At 39.8% G+C, this 15,057-nt stretch overlaps 1 protein-coding gene across 1 annotated transcript; it reads left to right on the top strand.

The window, feature by feature from the left end:
- The first annotated feature begins 4,011 nt into the window (after positions 1-4,011).
- Positions 4,012-4,947, top strand: LOC134573016 (olfactory receptor 6C3-like). The gene has a single exon (XM_063432373.1). It carries the CDS (start codon positions 4,012-4,014, stop codon positions 4,945-4,947), a length of 936 nt encoding a protein of 311 aa, XP_063288443.1.
- The last annotated feature ends 10,110 nt before the right edge of the window (positions 4,948-15,057 follow it).

Below are 15,057 nucleotides of genomic sequence, written 5' to 3' on the forward strand. Positions count from 1 at the left end.
CCGTCCCGGCAGACCCCGAGCACTTCCGCCAACCACCACTGTCCACCAATGAAAACAATAGTAAATAAAAGCACTGAAAATCCGGCCAATTAAAGATGTACACACAAATTTCCCCAAATAAGAAATATATACACATCACTGTGATTGGATGAAATGCATTAAGATCATTAAAGAGGAGGACCTAAGGGACATTTAAAAATGGAAGATTCAGAGGACCATCATTACAACTGACTGAGGAAGCTCTATTGAGAGTGAGACGCGTATTGGCCATTTTAAAGGACTTTTATTGAGGACTTTTTTAACATTTATAATTTTTTAATTATTATATTATATATCAATAAATTTGTTATTCTACTCAAGATCCTGATCAAGTCCTTTTTTGGAGCCTCTAAGAATCTTCATATGGGCAGTGCCATCCCTATTTAAATTGGCACCAAACCTATACAACTTAGAGCCGGGACCCACAGGCTCAGGACCAGGTGAGCACCACATTTATTATCCTACATCCGTGTTTTATTGCTACAGTCTACACATTGGTTCATTCTCTCTTTATGTTTTATTCATGAGAACTACTCCAAGCTGAAGTGGAAGGGTGGTGCTACCATAATAAGCACACAATATATAACTAGACTCCGGTTCCAGTTGGGACCTTGAAGTCTACAGAGAGAAAAGTCACCAGGTTGTACTAATACACAGGGGGTAACCCTAATTAATACAGTAAACACAAAAAAAAGAAAAAGCAGTACAACCCTTTTAAATCTGCTAAAAGGTGAAGGTCAATACTCTATTGATATCAAAGCTTAAATTCTACATAGGGATGGAGTTTACCGCTCGTCTTTACTATATGAACTAGGTTTATATTTACTCTTTTCGGTCCGTATTTTGGACTACCTGTATAGAGACTGCAGGCAGCAGGGATTTCCCTTTTGTAACATTTGCTAGTTAAACGGAGTTATTTATCAGGTTATTTGGTCAGTATAGTGGACATATATGGAGGGTGTAGCTCGCTACACACATACACTGGGTCCATATTGACTCTTTAACTCTCCGTTTTTTTGCTGCCTGTGAGGCTACCGGCAACTTTGCCTTTGATAGCTTGACCTACCTGCTCCAATATTGATAGGTTGGAGTCAAAGTATTTTTTAAAGCTTGGATATCAATAAAGTATTGACCTTCACCTTTTAGCAGATTTAAAAGGGTTGTACTGCTTTTTCTTTTTTTGTGTTTACCATAATAAGCACACAAGCCTCACAGTTCACTACGATATTATTATTTCTGTATTGTCATTTTAAATACCATCTGCACTATATTGTACCTTTTTGTATTTTTTTGGCATGTACTTCATACTGCACTATTGAACAAAATAAAGTTTGGTAAGCTTTATATGTGTTTGAGCGCTCCACTTATGGGTGTAGGTCTTTGTCACTTATACCGCACTGTAGTTTATATGATTGTTTAGTGGAAAAGAGGATATTTCCCCACAAGTGTATAGAGCTGCCTGTAAATCACTCTTATTCTTTAAGCACTTTGTTACACACATTCCTCCGTAAAAGGAGGTAACTTTGGATTGGCCTGAGGAATACCCAGTGTCGAAATCCTTAGTGAAGGTCACAGCAAGTAAGCTTCTGAAGAAACTGGTATGTAGATACGGGGTACCTGAAGTGATTGAAAGTGACAGAGGTAGCCATTTCACCAGGGAAATAATGCAGGAAATAATGCAAGCACTGGGGATCAGTCAGGCCTTCCACACTCCCTACCACCCCCAGAATAGTGGGAAAGTAGAAAGGGTGAATGGCACTCTAAAAAATGAAATTGCAAAGGCCATGCAAGAAACAGGGAAACCCTGGACTGAAGGTCTTCCCCTAGCGCTCTTCTCTATGAGATTCGCCTCCCCCCCCCCCCCCCCCCCCCTTCCTAGAAATTGTTTGTCTCTCTTTGAAATTCTGTTTAGATGTGCCCCAAAGACTGGAGTCTATTTTCCCCAGGCACTCCAAATGCAACACAGTAACATGAGCTCCTTTGTCCAGGCCCACCAGGGCAGGTACATAAACAAGTGTTTAACTCTATTCCAGATCTGGATTCCAGTCCAGCTACCCACAAATTACAGCCTGGTGACTTGGTGGTGATAAAGAGGCACACAAGAAAATGACTTGATCCAAGATTTGTCCGCACATTCCAAGTGCTCATGACTACAGCTACCTCAGCACCAACTGATCCTCCAACCTGAACATGTTCATATCCTTTGCTATTGTGTGTTGTATTAGCTTATGTTACTCAGATCTAATACTAAAAGATAATGAGGTATGGCAAGGGAACATATGGATGCAGATAGCAGAAGCTTTTAACCTAACCTCTTTTTGCCTGAACCCTCTGCACAGCACCATGCATGCTATAGAATCCTGTTTGGTAGCAGTCCCTACCCCCTTAGACGTATTAGAAAGAAATACCTCTACAAGGCATGGAACACCAACTCTAACGGCAGTAGTAGTAAGAGTAGTGGGGACCCACAGTATATGCAACATAGTTCTGAGGAAAGTTACATGTATGCCCGGTATAATTGGTCCCAAGGACCACCACCTCCTTATGCTCTAAAACCTATCAATGTCACTGCAGAAGAGATATGCTGGATGTTTACTTGTAACTGCCAAGTAAAAATCCAGCAATAACAGAAGTAGTACCCCAGCCAGATTCTGCCTCCCACATAGGTCCCTGTCTTCCTATAAACCCATAAATACCTCCATGATCTGTAACAGAACTGTCCAAGTAGTGAGTTACCATTACCCTACGGCCCTCCCTATAGGATGGACCTTCTCCTGCGGAATATGACCTATGCATATATCCCAGGTAACATAACAGGAGGTCCCTGCACCATTTTGTGTCTAACTATGACCATGTTTTCTAAATCTGACCTAGCCTCAGAGACCAACTAGTTAAGAGGGTGTAGACAGGACAGAAGAGATGTAAACTACACCCTTACCCCTAAGTATGATCCTAAGATCAACCTTTTATCAAATCTGGTTTCCCTTGAACATACTTTTTTGTTATTTAGCCACAACACCCCGGAGGAAGACCAAGGAGAAGGCTGAAACACATTGTGCCTGTATCAGATGCCCTGTGATATTCTGTTTTATATGTTTCTTATGTTTTTGTTTAGTTTTAATAAAGCTAAGTTTTAAGCTATAATTTTGTTCCTGATTACTCACTTGAAGATAACCTAAGCAGGTGGTGATCCAGAGGAGCTATCAGAGTTCCTTCAGCTTGGTGAAGTGCAGTTACAGTTTAGAGCCAAATCATAGGCTAAAAAAAATTGTGAGTTTTTCCAAGAACCAAGTCTTCTTTTTCAAATGACTGAATTTGCAACACTGTGATTTTTTGTGTGTGTGTATTACACGGGTTAAATAACCAATTCTATAAAGTAGGGGTGCCCGAAAAATATATCCCCAGGTTTTGTAGAACTACAACTCCCTTTAGAATGACAATGCATCATGGAAGCTGTAGATGTAAAACATCTGGGGTTCTACCTACTGGGCACCTCTGTTTACTTTGTATTGTATTCTAAGTCAACATTCAACCACTGTGTGCACCATCACCTTTCTATATTTTTGTATATTAAACATTAATAATAGGGTAAAGGAGTGTTCCACTGGATTTAGTTTTTATCAGTGCTGTATCAATTAATCTACTACTGTAGTTAAAGGAGTATCTTACCTTGTGATATTTTATTTCTATTCTTTATTTATAGTGCAAGATAAACAACAGCACCCAAAGTTTTGCATTTCTCAGTCATAGCAGTCACAGCAACATAAATACATATGCAAACAAACCTATTTTATATTATTAATTAAGTCTTAAAAATACTATGTTTGATCTTCCAGAAGAAAAGAAAAAGCAGATCTTTGAAAATGCGTATATGAGGAATTGGAAGCTCAATAATAAAAGCTATCAAATGATAGACGTGACTTAGATACATTTTATTTTTCTTTCTTACAGAGAAATACTTAGAACGTAAACATGGAGATGCTAAATCACACCATGGTGACCCATTTTAACATTAAAGGGATTTCTGATGACCCTAGGGTGCAGGTTATTATCTTTATCGTGGTTCTGTTCCTTTATCTCATCGCTCTTGGTGGTAATATGACCATCTTTCTCCTGACCTGCCTGGATCGTCATCTTCACACTCCCATGTACTTCTTCCTGGGTAATCTGTCCATCTTTGACATGATTTCTGCTACCATAACTCTACATTTTATCCTTGTTTCTTTTATAAAAGGTAATGGAGCTATTCCATATGTCACCTGTCTCACACAGACTTATTTTTTTGGATCTTTTAATAATAATGAATCTGTTCTTCTTACAGTGATGAGCTTTGACCGTTTTGTAGCCATCTGTAACCCCTTGCGCTATACACCGATCATGAATCAAAAAGTGTGTCTTTTGTTGGCCATTTTCTGTTGGATTATAGGCTTTTTAGAAAACATACCCATTGTTATTTTATTGTCAGGATTCTCCTGTTACAGATCAAATGTAATTAATCACTTCTTCTGTGACATTGTGCCAATCATGAGACTGTCCTGCAGCAATACTAATAATTTAGAGACCTTGTTCTTCTATGAAGGGATGATTCTTTTTGGCCTCATTCCCTTCCTTCTTAACTTCGTATTCTATTTTCTTATTATTATTGCCATACTGAAGATCAGTTCAAGCAGTGGGAAACGTAAAGCCTTCTACACGTGTTCTTCTCACCTAACGGTTCTCCTTCTGCTCTACACAACCTTGGTCCTCCAATACCAGAGGCCAATCACTGAGGACAGCCTGGATTATAATAAATTCTTTGCTCTCTTTAACACGGCTGCTCTTCCCATGTTAAACCCATTTATTTACAGCATTAAAAATAAAGATGTCAAATCAGCTTTTAGAAGAAGACTGAGAGAACTTAAAAAATAGTGGATGTTAAAATTATCCCAATCAATGTATTTTAAGGAAAATAGCTAGAGATACCTGATTTGTTCGAGATGTATAGTATTTTATCAACCTGGAAATGTCAGTTGCAGGATTTCTTTCCATTAAGTTCTGTAATGTATGGTATAACATATAAGAATATAAGTAGAGGTTTGTTTGTGAGGCACATACACAAAGTATCAGTAGAATGTGGGAAAAAGCAACTAGAAGTTAATTGCAGTAAAGTTAATATAATATGTATATAGTTTTGTACAGACTTGCAAGTAAGGCCAGCTTAAAAGCCCAGAAAGAGAGCTAAATCCACATGATCGTGTCAATGAACTACAGACAGACACTGTAAGAATTGTTGTAATGGAAAATCTGGCCATAAATGAATAAATAAAATCCTAATCGGGATCTGCACTAAATACACTGATTATGTCCAGCCTCCTCATCCATTTAGTTTAATTAATTTATACATATGAATCTAAGTCTTGATTGAAGATCTTCTTTTCTCAGTGCTTTTTCATTGACTATCAGAATGATAAAACAAACAAACAAACAAACAAACAAACATCATATACCAATGCAACTAACTGAAACAAAAACAAAACAAAAAACAACTGCTGAAAAAATAATAATCTAGCTTTCAGACAAGAGTTGCAAGGGAAATTGAGACGGATGGCCCCTAAGAGAGAGAATAGGTGAGTTCCAAACACTTTTTAGATTTGTAAATAAATGTTTCCATTAGTTTCCATATATAGAAATATCTATCTATCTGTCTATCTATCTATCTATCAATCTATCTATCTATCTATCTATCTATCTATCTATCTATCTATCTATCTATCTCTCTATCTATCTAGCCACCCGTCTGTCTATCTATCTATCTATCTATCCATCTATCTATCTATCTATCTATCTATCTATCTATGTATCTATCTATCTTTCTATCCATCTATCTATATATCTATCTATCTATCCATCTATCTATATATATATATATATATATAGAAGGCTTGGCCTGTAATTGTGGGAGGCACTTAATTTCCCTATTTAAACCCAGTAAGCCCCTGCTTACCTGTCTTCGACGATCTCGGAAGTGCTTCAGTGTACTTCCGGTTTACAGATCCGTGACGTCAGTTTTCCCGCCCGCCTGCAGCCCGGTTCAAACGCCCTGCGGCTGTATTCGTGAGTATACCGCTTTTGCCTTACACGGACGGCATCGAAATCGTAAGTTTAGCCCTGTCGCTCACGGGCTCGGATTCAATCCGCTCCTGCATTTTCTCGGTCAGTGTAACACGTTCAGTTACACTTACACCTCGTAGTCTCGTTCAGCCGCACCGGGTTGCCATACGTTTCATTCAGTGGGTACAATATCTTCATTTTGTTCCGTATTCTGGATATTGTTTACGTTTTAAGCTATGATTTAGTAGTTACGTTTTATATGGAAGGGGTTTTAGGCGGGTTGTAGTAGTGCCCAGTATTCTAAACTTCTGTGTTTAAAGTAGTTTATATGGTCCCCTTAAAGTCATAAATAGCTAAGTAGAGTAAATAGGGGGTATGTTGTCCCATTGTGTTAAATGGCTGTTCCTGTCCTGTTTTTGTTGTAGTTCTTACTAATACTGACACTTCTCGCAAGTGGCCCTTCGCGGGTATACGTATTCGCAGCTTTGTTAAAGAGGTAGGCCTCGGTGTCACCCACTTCATTTGTGTGTATGTTGTAGTTAAATAGTTCGTTTCATAAATAGGTCACGTTTCTTTTCCTTTAGTTCCGTTGGTTCCCTTCAGGATTATACTTTATTAGGTCAAATAAAGTTTCCTTTCTCTGCAGGTATGTTATTGGTGTGTCCTGGGGGGGGGGGGTTCGAGGACTAGTTGTAGTTCTCCCGCCAACTTAGGTATGTTCCCATAGGCCTCTTTGCCTATAAGTTTAGAAGTCCCGCAAGGCATAGGTCAGCCCTTACGTTTCGGAGGTTCAGGCCAATCGTCCCAACGCATAGCTATAGCCTTGCTTAAAAAATTAGTTAGGGCCTCACCAGTCACGGCCAATCGTATTGCTTCTTTTTCATGTCACCGAGAGGCCAACTCCCCGCCACCCACCTCAGTGGCACCAAGGCCCCACGCGCCAAATCATAGTTAGTGCCTCTCATAGCCACTTGGCAAGTAGTTAGGGCCTCATCTGCCACCAACGAAAGCTAAGCTAATACAATTTCGCCTATGGGCACTAGCATAGTAAGTGGGGTCCCTCCAGCTATTTATTTTTCAGTACTAAACTCGCCCTCTCTGCCCCCTTAGAATGTCCAACGCTTCGGTGTTAGAAAACAATCTGTCGGTTACCAGCACCCCGCTCAGGTCGGGCACGCAGAGAACGCAACCAACCCCTCCAAGTCCAGCTTCCAGCTATCGCTCCTGGACTATCCCTAAGATTACCGCTGAACTTAAAAAGAGGAATATCCCTTATCCGGCTTCAGCTAGGAAGAATGAACTTTTTCGTTTATTGAACTCTACTGAGGATAACGAAAGGCCTGGCCCTAGTTCACAGGTTAATGTACTTAATAGCCTGGCTGAATTACACGCCATGATGGCCTCCCTAGTGTCCTCAGTTGCCACCATCAATAACAGATTGGATAACCTGGAAGCTAATAACGTTCCTTCAGTCCCCGAGATTCCCGGGCCGGTTGTCCAACCCACGCCCGCCCTAGGAGGTAACAGTGACCCTCCACCGGCTAGGAAAGTTACTAACGTTATTAATCCTATTCACCTAATACCGCAGTCTCTCAGACGTGACATCATAGAGGGAAAGGATGTTAACTTGGCCTCGCTACTGATAGCGGCTCAAGACGTGGTAGAAAACAGGGCATACACGTTTGAGGACCTATCAGTAGTGATGAGGGCCAGGGACCCTAGGTTGAATAGGAAACTTAACATCCCTGAGTTTGTCTTGGCATTTGGCCTATACAGAGACGGTATCTGTACTGCTTTTCCCCTCCGCAGAGAGGAGCTAGATTTGTACCTACACAAGGTGATAGAGCTGGCTTATAAGTACGGGGGCTTTGCCTTTTACGACTATCACAAGTCGTTCTCCTCTAGGTCAGCCGCTTCATTGTCCCAGTATAATACAGTCACGGACTGGGGTCAGCTAGATACAGAGTTGTTTCTTATGCATTTTGCAGGTCTCAAAACCCCTTCCTGTGCCATTTGCTCGTCTGCAGCTCACTCCATTAATTTCTGTCCTGAAAATGTTGCTATCCCCTCTACCAGTAACGCCAACTCCGATTTTCAGCCAACTTCCAACCAGAAGGAGATTAGAGACAAATTAGGCAGGCCAATAGTGTTCTTGGGCAAAGCTCAGGTCTGCAATAATTTTAATGCTGGGGGTTGTAGTTACAGTGCTTGTAGGCTGCTGCATGTGTGCTCGCTTTGTTTCAGGGCACATGCCAAGACGATGTGCCCTAACAAATTGTACCCTAAAAAGGCATCTACTCCAATAAACATACCAAGTTTGCAACGTTACCTGGCTAATCATCCTTCTTTACATCTGGTGGAATTTCTCACGTCAGGGTTCACTCACGGGTTTCACACAGGCTTTGTCTCTCTCCCCTCAGGCATCTTGGAGTGCCCCAACCTTCAGTCAGCTCTCACAGACCCCGACACCCTACAAGTACTCTTACAGAAAGAGGTGGATAACGGCTTCATGATAGGCCCTTTCACTACTCCTCCTTTCTCCTCATGGAGAACTAACCCTCTAGGTATCGCCACTGGGAAGTTTAACAACAAAAAGAGACTTATTATTGATTTTTCTGCACCACACGCCTCTCCCACACCTAGCCTGAATGCACTAATCCCGTCAGAAGATTTTTCTCTTCAGTACGCTAGGATCGATGATGCCATTCAGGCGATTATTAACTCCGGGAAGGCAGCCTGGTTAAGTAAGTCAGATATTACTAACGCCTTTAAGTTACTTCCCATTCATCAATCACTCTGGCATCTGCACGGAGTTAAGTGGCTAGACAACTACTATTTCGCTACCAGGCTTACTTTCGGCTCCAAAAGTAGCCCCAAGTTATTCGACCTGTTCGCCGAAACCTTGACATGGCTTCTCCTTAACTTCTGCAGATGCCCAGTTGTCATACATTATTTAGATGACTTCCTCACCATAGAACCTCACCACTGCACTCCACGCAGCCTTCATCACTTGCTCACGCTCTTCAAAGATTTAGGTGTCCCCGTAGCCCAGGACAAAACTGAAGGTCCCAAAACCGAAATTACTTTTCTGGGGATTACACTCAATTCTGTCACCATGCACGCCAGCCTGCCCCAGGAGAAAGTAGACCGTATTCTATCCTACATTAGCACCTGCATGTCACTAGGCACTTGCACCAGGAAACAACTACAGTCACTTTTAGGCTCACTTAATTTTGCCATGAGAATAATTCCACAGGGTAGGTCTTTCATTTCCAGAATCCTTTCACTTTTGCACGGTCTCCCTGACGATGACTCCACTACAACCCTAGACGAGTCAGCTACAGCTGACCTGAGAATGTGGCAGCTGTTCCTTTCCTCGTGGAATGGCAGGTCTTTGTTTGTTCCCCCCGTTTCCGACGATTCCCCAGTACTCTGGACTGACGCTTCAGGTACCTTAGGATATGCGGCCATATTTGGAGACGAGTGGCTATACGACTCCTGGCCGGTCGAAACCATGTCACTCGAGAGTTTCAGTACCACCTCCTCTCTTTTTGAGATCTACCCTATTGTAGCAGCAGCTTACACGTGGGGGGTAGAGTGGAGGGGGCAGTCAGTCAGGTGTTTTTGTGACAACTTAGCTACCTGTAACATCATCAACAAGGGCCGCTCTCAGTCCCTCACGATCATGAACCTAGTCAGGAGACTCACTTGGCTAGCAGCTAATCTCCAGTTCTGCATATCCTGTGTTCACGTCCCAGGTATACAAAATACTGCCGCTGATGCTCTGTCACGCTTCAATTTACAGGAGTTCTTCAGACTACATCCTACAGCTTCCCAGCAACCCAGGGTACCTCCAAAATTCGAAGACCTGGTAATGCATTAAGCCCTCTCCTACAACTAAGCGGCACGCTTGCTCAGGCGGGTCTATCCCTTAACACGAGGAAAGCCTATTACAGAGCATATGAACTGTTTATGTGTTTCATTCGTAATTACTGTGTAATAAATGTTTTTTCTGTTGAAACCATGGTTGCTTTCACAACTTTTTGCCACTTTTCTCTTAATCTAGCTTACAACACAATCAAACTCTACTTAACGGGTATCCAACACTACATGTTAACCTCCTTTCCCAACAAGTCTCCTTTCCTATCTTCCTACCCTCTTAAAAGTGTCCTCAAAGGCATTCATAACTTGTCAGTACACATACCCACTAAACGCCTTCCCATAGATAGTAAGCTGTTTAAGAAGTTGTCCGATATACTCGACACGTCCCCTTTCGAACATATCACAAACCTCGTTGTCAAATCAGCGGCTTATCTAGCCTTTTACGGTTTCTTGAGACCCAAAGAGTTCACCGTAGAAAGAGCTTCTGATTTCAGCTCGTGCCTCCTAAAGAAACACTTAATTAAAAATCTAGATCACTACACTCTGTCCGTTACCCGTACCAAAACAAGCCAATCAGGCCCACCAGTGGAAATTAACTTTTATCCCACTTCAACCAATTGGTGTCCCGTTCGTGTGTTGGATAAGCTAGTAGCAGCCCAAGCTAATTCCGCTCCTGATAGCCCACTTCTAGCTATTCTAGGGTAACCCCTGACCACAAAAGTTTTCATGCTTTACATACGCACCCTTTTACTCCGTTTGGGACAAAACCCACGTTCATTCTCGGGCCATTCTTTTCGCATTGGAGCAGCCACAGCTGCCTCAGGTAATCATGTACCGACACACATAATTAAAAACATGGGGAGGTGGAAATCATCCGCATACAACAGATACATTCCCAATCCAGAGAAAGAGATAAGGCTGGCTTTCTGTGATATGACTAAATGATGTACCGCTTAATAAACGCATTTTGTTTTAATGGTTATTATTTTTGCCCTCTTTTACAGGCCTAACCTTACGTCAGTTTCGGCACACCTCAACTGACTTGCTATTAAGGAACTACTTATTTTAAACCCTGTTTTCCTTACGTCCTCGGAATGTGCCGTACACAAATAGAAGGCTTGGCCTGTAATTGTGGGAGGCACTTAATTTCCCTATTTAAACCCAGTAAGCCCCTGCTTACCTGTCTTCGACGATCTCGGAAGTGCCCCTCCCACCGCACCCTCAATTTTATCATTTCCCTAGGTGGGCCCTCTTTTACAGGCCTAACCTTACGTCAGTTTCGGCACACCTCAACTGACTTGCTATTAAGGAACTACTTATTTTAAACCCTGTTTTCCTTACGTCCTCGGAATGTGCCGTACACAAATATATATATATATATATATACAATATCTATCTATCTCTATCTATCTAATCTATATATATATATCTATCTATCCAATATCTATCTATCTCTATCTATCTAATCTATATATCGATCTATCCATCCAATATCTATCTATCTATATATCTATATATCTAGCCATCCAATATATATATCTATCTATCTATCTATCTATCTATCTATCTATCTATCTATCCATCCAATATCTATCTATCTATCAATCCAATATCTATCTATCTATCTATCTATCTATCTATCTATCTATCTATCTATCTATCAATCAAATATATATCTATCTATCTATCTAGCCACCCGTCTATCTATCTATCTATCTATCTATCTATCTATCTATCTATCTATCTATCCACCCGTCTATCTATCTATCTATCTATCTATCTATCTATCTATCTATCTATCTGTCTATCTATCTATCTATCTATCCTCTATCTATCTATCTATCTATCTATCTATCTATCTATCTATCTATCTATCTATCTATCTATCTATCTCTCTATCTATCTATCTATCTATCTATCTATCTATCTATCTATTTATTTATCAAAACAGTATCACAGCCATTTTGTAGCTGTTTGAAACCAAATAGTGGTACAATGTTTTTCTAAAAATTGTGAAGCGCTAAGAAAGCATTTACACCACTCTAACTATAACATTAAACAAATAGATTTTGTTTGATTATCTTGAATTTATTTCACTATATCTATTAACTTTATTACCTTCACCTAACTAGTCTTCTGATAACCTGAACTTATGACAAGGTATCTAGCTATTTTTCATTCAATTTTCTATCATTATGGAATTCCTTATCCAGTAAGTAGCGGAAAAAAAGCCAGCAAATTTGTGGTAATTCTAATCTACATTATGTTTATATTTTGTTTAGGTATGACATGTATCTGCGCTAACATTTAGAATAATGTGTATTTAAAATCAGTGACTGCAGCTCAGATTGAAAATATGTAATAATTCTTAGGGTATTACTCCTGCAATTATTGATACATTTGTTTGTTGCAATTCAAATATGAACCAAAACCTATTATCTTATAAACACCTGTAGACTTTTCTTAGTGTAGATACAAATGTTATTTACAATTGTCCAAGTATTTTATTTTAAACAGTTCTGATGTTATTTTTATTGGGTTGTCCTTTATAATATTATTGCATACCAATGTAGCAAGATATTGTTTTTACCAATATTATTTAATGTGTTTGCATATCATCAGTTTACAATTAAGAACTGTTAGACTAGTTCCAGAATGGATTGGAAAAAAAGTTAATTTGTTTTGCAGCAATTTGTGGAAATAGTTGGTTAATATTAAGATTGTTTGTGCTTCTTTAATGCAGGAGATATTGCAAGGTGATACAATGCCATATTATGGTGAAGAATATTAAATGTTATTTCAACGTGCTATGTTGAGTTATTCCATTTGTTGGTGATACATTTTGTGAACCAGTAACTACATTGTTCATGATCCATTTCATTGTTTACTCTGAAAATTATACTCTGACTTGTATGAAGTAATTTTCTTATTACAAAGTGTTTGATAACTGAATTTGTTATAATCATATAATTTTTATTGTCACAATAAATAATATTTTTGAGTAATATACTTATAGCTATATTGTAATGAATTATGCATTAAGTTAAACTACAATAATGCAGGATCAGATATAACATAGTAGGTATCTTTTTAAATCAAAATTGTGAGCATGGTCCTAAAATAATGAATACTGCTATATTATTAGTCATATGAATAGTCATTAATAATAATAAAATTATTAATATTATTAAAGGTATACATTTTTCATAATTTTTCAAAATGTTCATAAAATATTTTTATATTTTTGCCCCACAATTATCCCTACAATGCAAATTCTACATTTTACTTGCATTCCTCTACTTTAACCCCTTAAGGACACATGACATGTGTGACATGTCATGATTCCCTTATATTCCAGAAGTTTGGTCCTTAAGGGGTTAAAGTATCATGCATGTCTACCACCAAAACTCTGTAGTGGAATAAAAGGGAAATGTGTTAAAAAAAAAGAAAATAAAAAAAATGACAAGTGGGGCCTGAAACAGGCACCGGGACCCGCCTGAAACAGACACCAGAGTGCACCCATAGCACACCCCCACCCTCGGAACACAATACCTTAGAAACAGATCCCGATCACACCCCTCGCAGAGGGGTACAATGTTCTATTGGCCTGAAACAGGCACCAGGACCCGCCTGAAACAGACACCAGAGTGCACCCATAGCACACCCACACCCCCACCCTCGGAACACAATACCTTAGAAACAGATCCCGATCACACCCCTCGCATAGGGGTACAATGTTCTATTCTACTTTACACTTCTCTTTTCTTACCTAGTCAACAATTATGACAAGAACAAACATAGCTACAGGGCACCACTATTTAAACACCACCTGAGAGGCCACCTAAATGCCTCCCGGACAGAGCTGTTCTGGACAGTGGGGTGGAGCACCGCTTACTTGGGGCACTCAGACACCCAAAAAGTACGCGCTTAGCTAGTGCAGTTACCGGAATCCACCAGTGGGTGGGCTTGGTACCATACTTTCTGCCCATAATGTAACCAATATTTAACTTTCAGTTGCCCTGTACCTATATTCCACTAGTACTACTAATTGTACATTGTTGTGTGATGTGTGGCTTTTTCTTTCTGTAAACCAAAAACCCTTTAAATAAAGAATTAAAATAAAAAAAAGGAAATGAACACCTGGACTAATTCTGTCAATGGATGTTTTTTTATTAAATTGATAGGTGGTGTAATTTATATTTGGGACGGATGACAAATATTTATCAAGCTCTTATTTGCCTCAATGATCTATGAAGAAATTCCTGCAAATGGAGGGACATGTGTGAGAATCATTTATTATTTTATTTATTTATGTTGGTACTTTGTGCTTTTTACTATTTCGTTTAAACTTACTACCACATGGACCTGAGACTGAGGAATCCACTCTCCTTTGGTTCCTATAAAAGTGATGAACTCACCCCGAGAAGCTTCCTGTGATGTCATGCTTGTGAGTGCAATACATAATCCATTCATTCATTTGTTTTTAGGGTAACAAATTACTGTTCTATATGGATTTTTCATACTTCATATTTACTGTGAGATAAAGATGCTTTTCAAACATTTGTTACCTTAACTTTTTAATCTCTGTTTTCCAAGCAAACTGATTAAATATTATTAATTTCTCAATAGATTTCATTGAAGTGGTAAAAAATGCTGTTTAAGACTCATAGCACTACTTTGACCCAGCCTTAACCTTTTTGTATTTACCTTGGCTGTATTTACCTTGAGGCTAATAAGGCATTTGCATTGGGCGGGATTTGCCGTGGGCGGCATTTTCCATACCCCGCCAGATGCTTGTTAGTCTTGTGTCAAGAGGGTCCCAAGAGCTGGCCGGCTGTTTGACTGGGCCCATTACAGCCCCTCTGAGATGGGTAACTGTGCGTATTCTAGGCAAGCGGTGAGGGAGCACTGATCTCTGTGCTCTTCTTGCTCTGCTCCCTTGCGCATCCGGCTATGATGTCAAGACCAGGAATATGATGTCACTCTAACCCTATCATCACTAAGCAGTGCGTGAGGGAGCAGAGCAAGAGGATTACAGCTTCCTCG

The sequence above is a fragment of the Pelobates fuscus genome, chromosome 9 (genome assembly GCF_036172605.1).
Source record: "Pelobates fuscus isolate aPelFus1 chromosome 9, aPelFus1.pri, whole genome shotgun sequence".
In the NCBI taxonomy this organism is placed as follows: domain Eukaryota; kingdom Metazoa; phylum Chordata; class Amphibia; order Anura; family Pelobatidae; genus Pelobates; species Pelobates fuscus.

Bases quoted from the DNA above. Each gene is read 5' to 3' on its own strand.
- LOC134573016 (XM_063432373.1), top strand. From the start codon at position 4,012: ATGGAGATGCTAAATCACACCATGGTGACCCATTTTAACATTAAAGGG.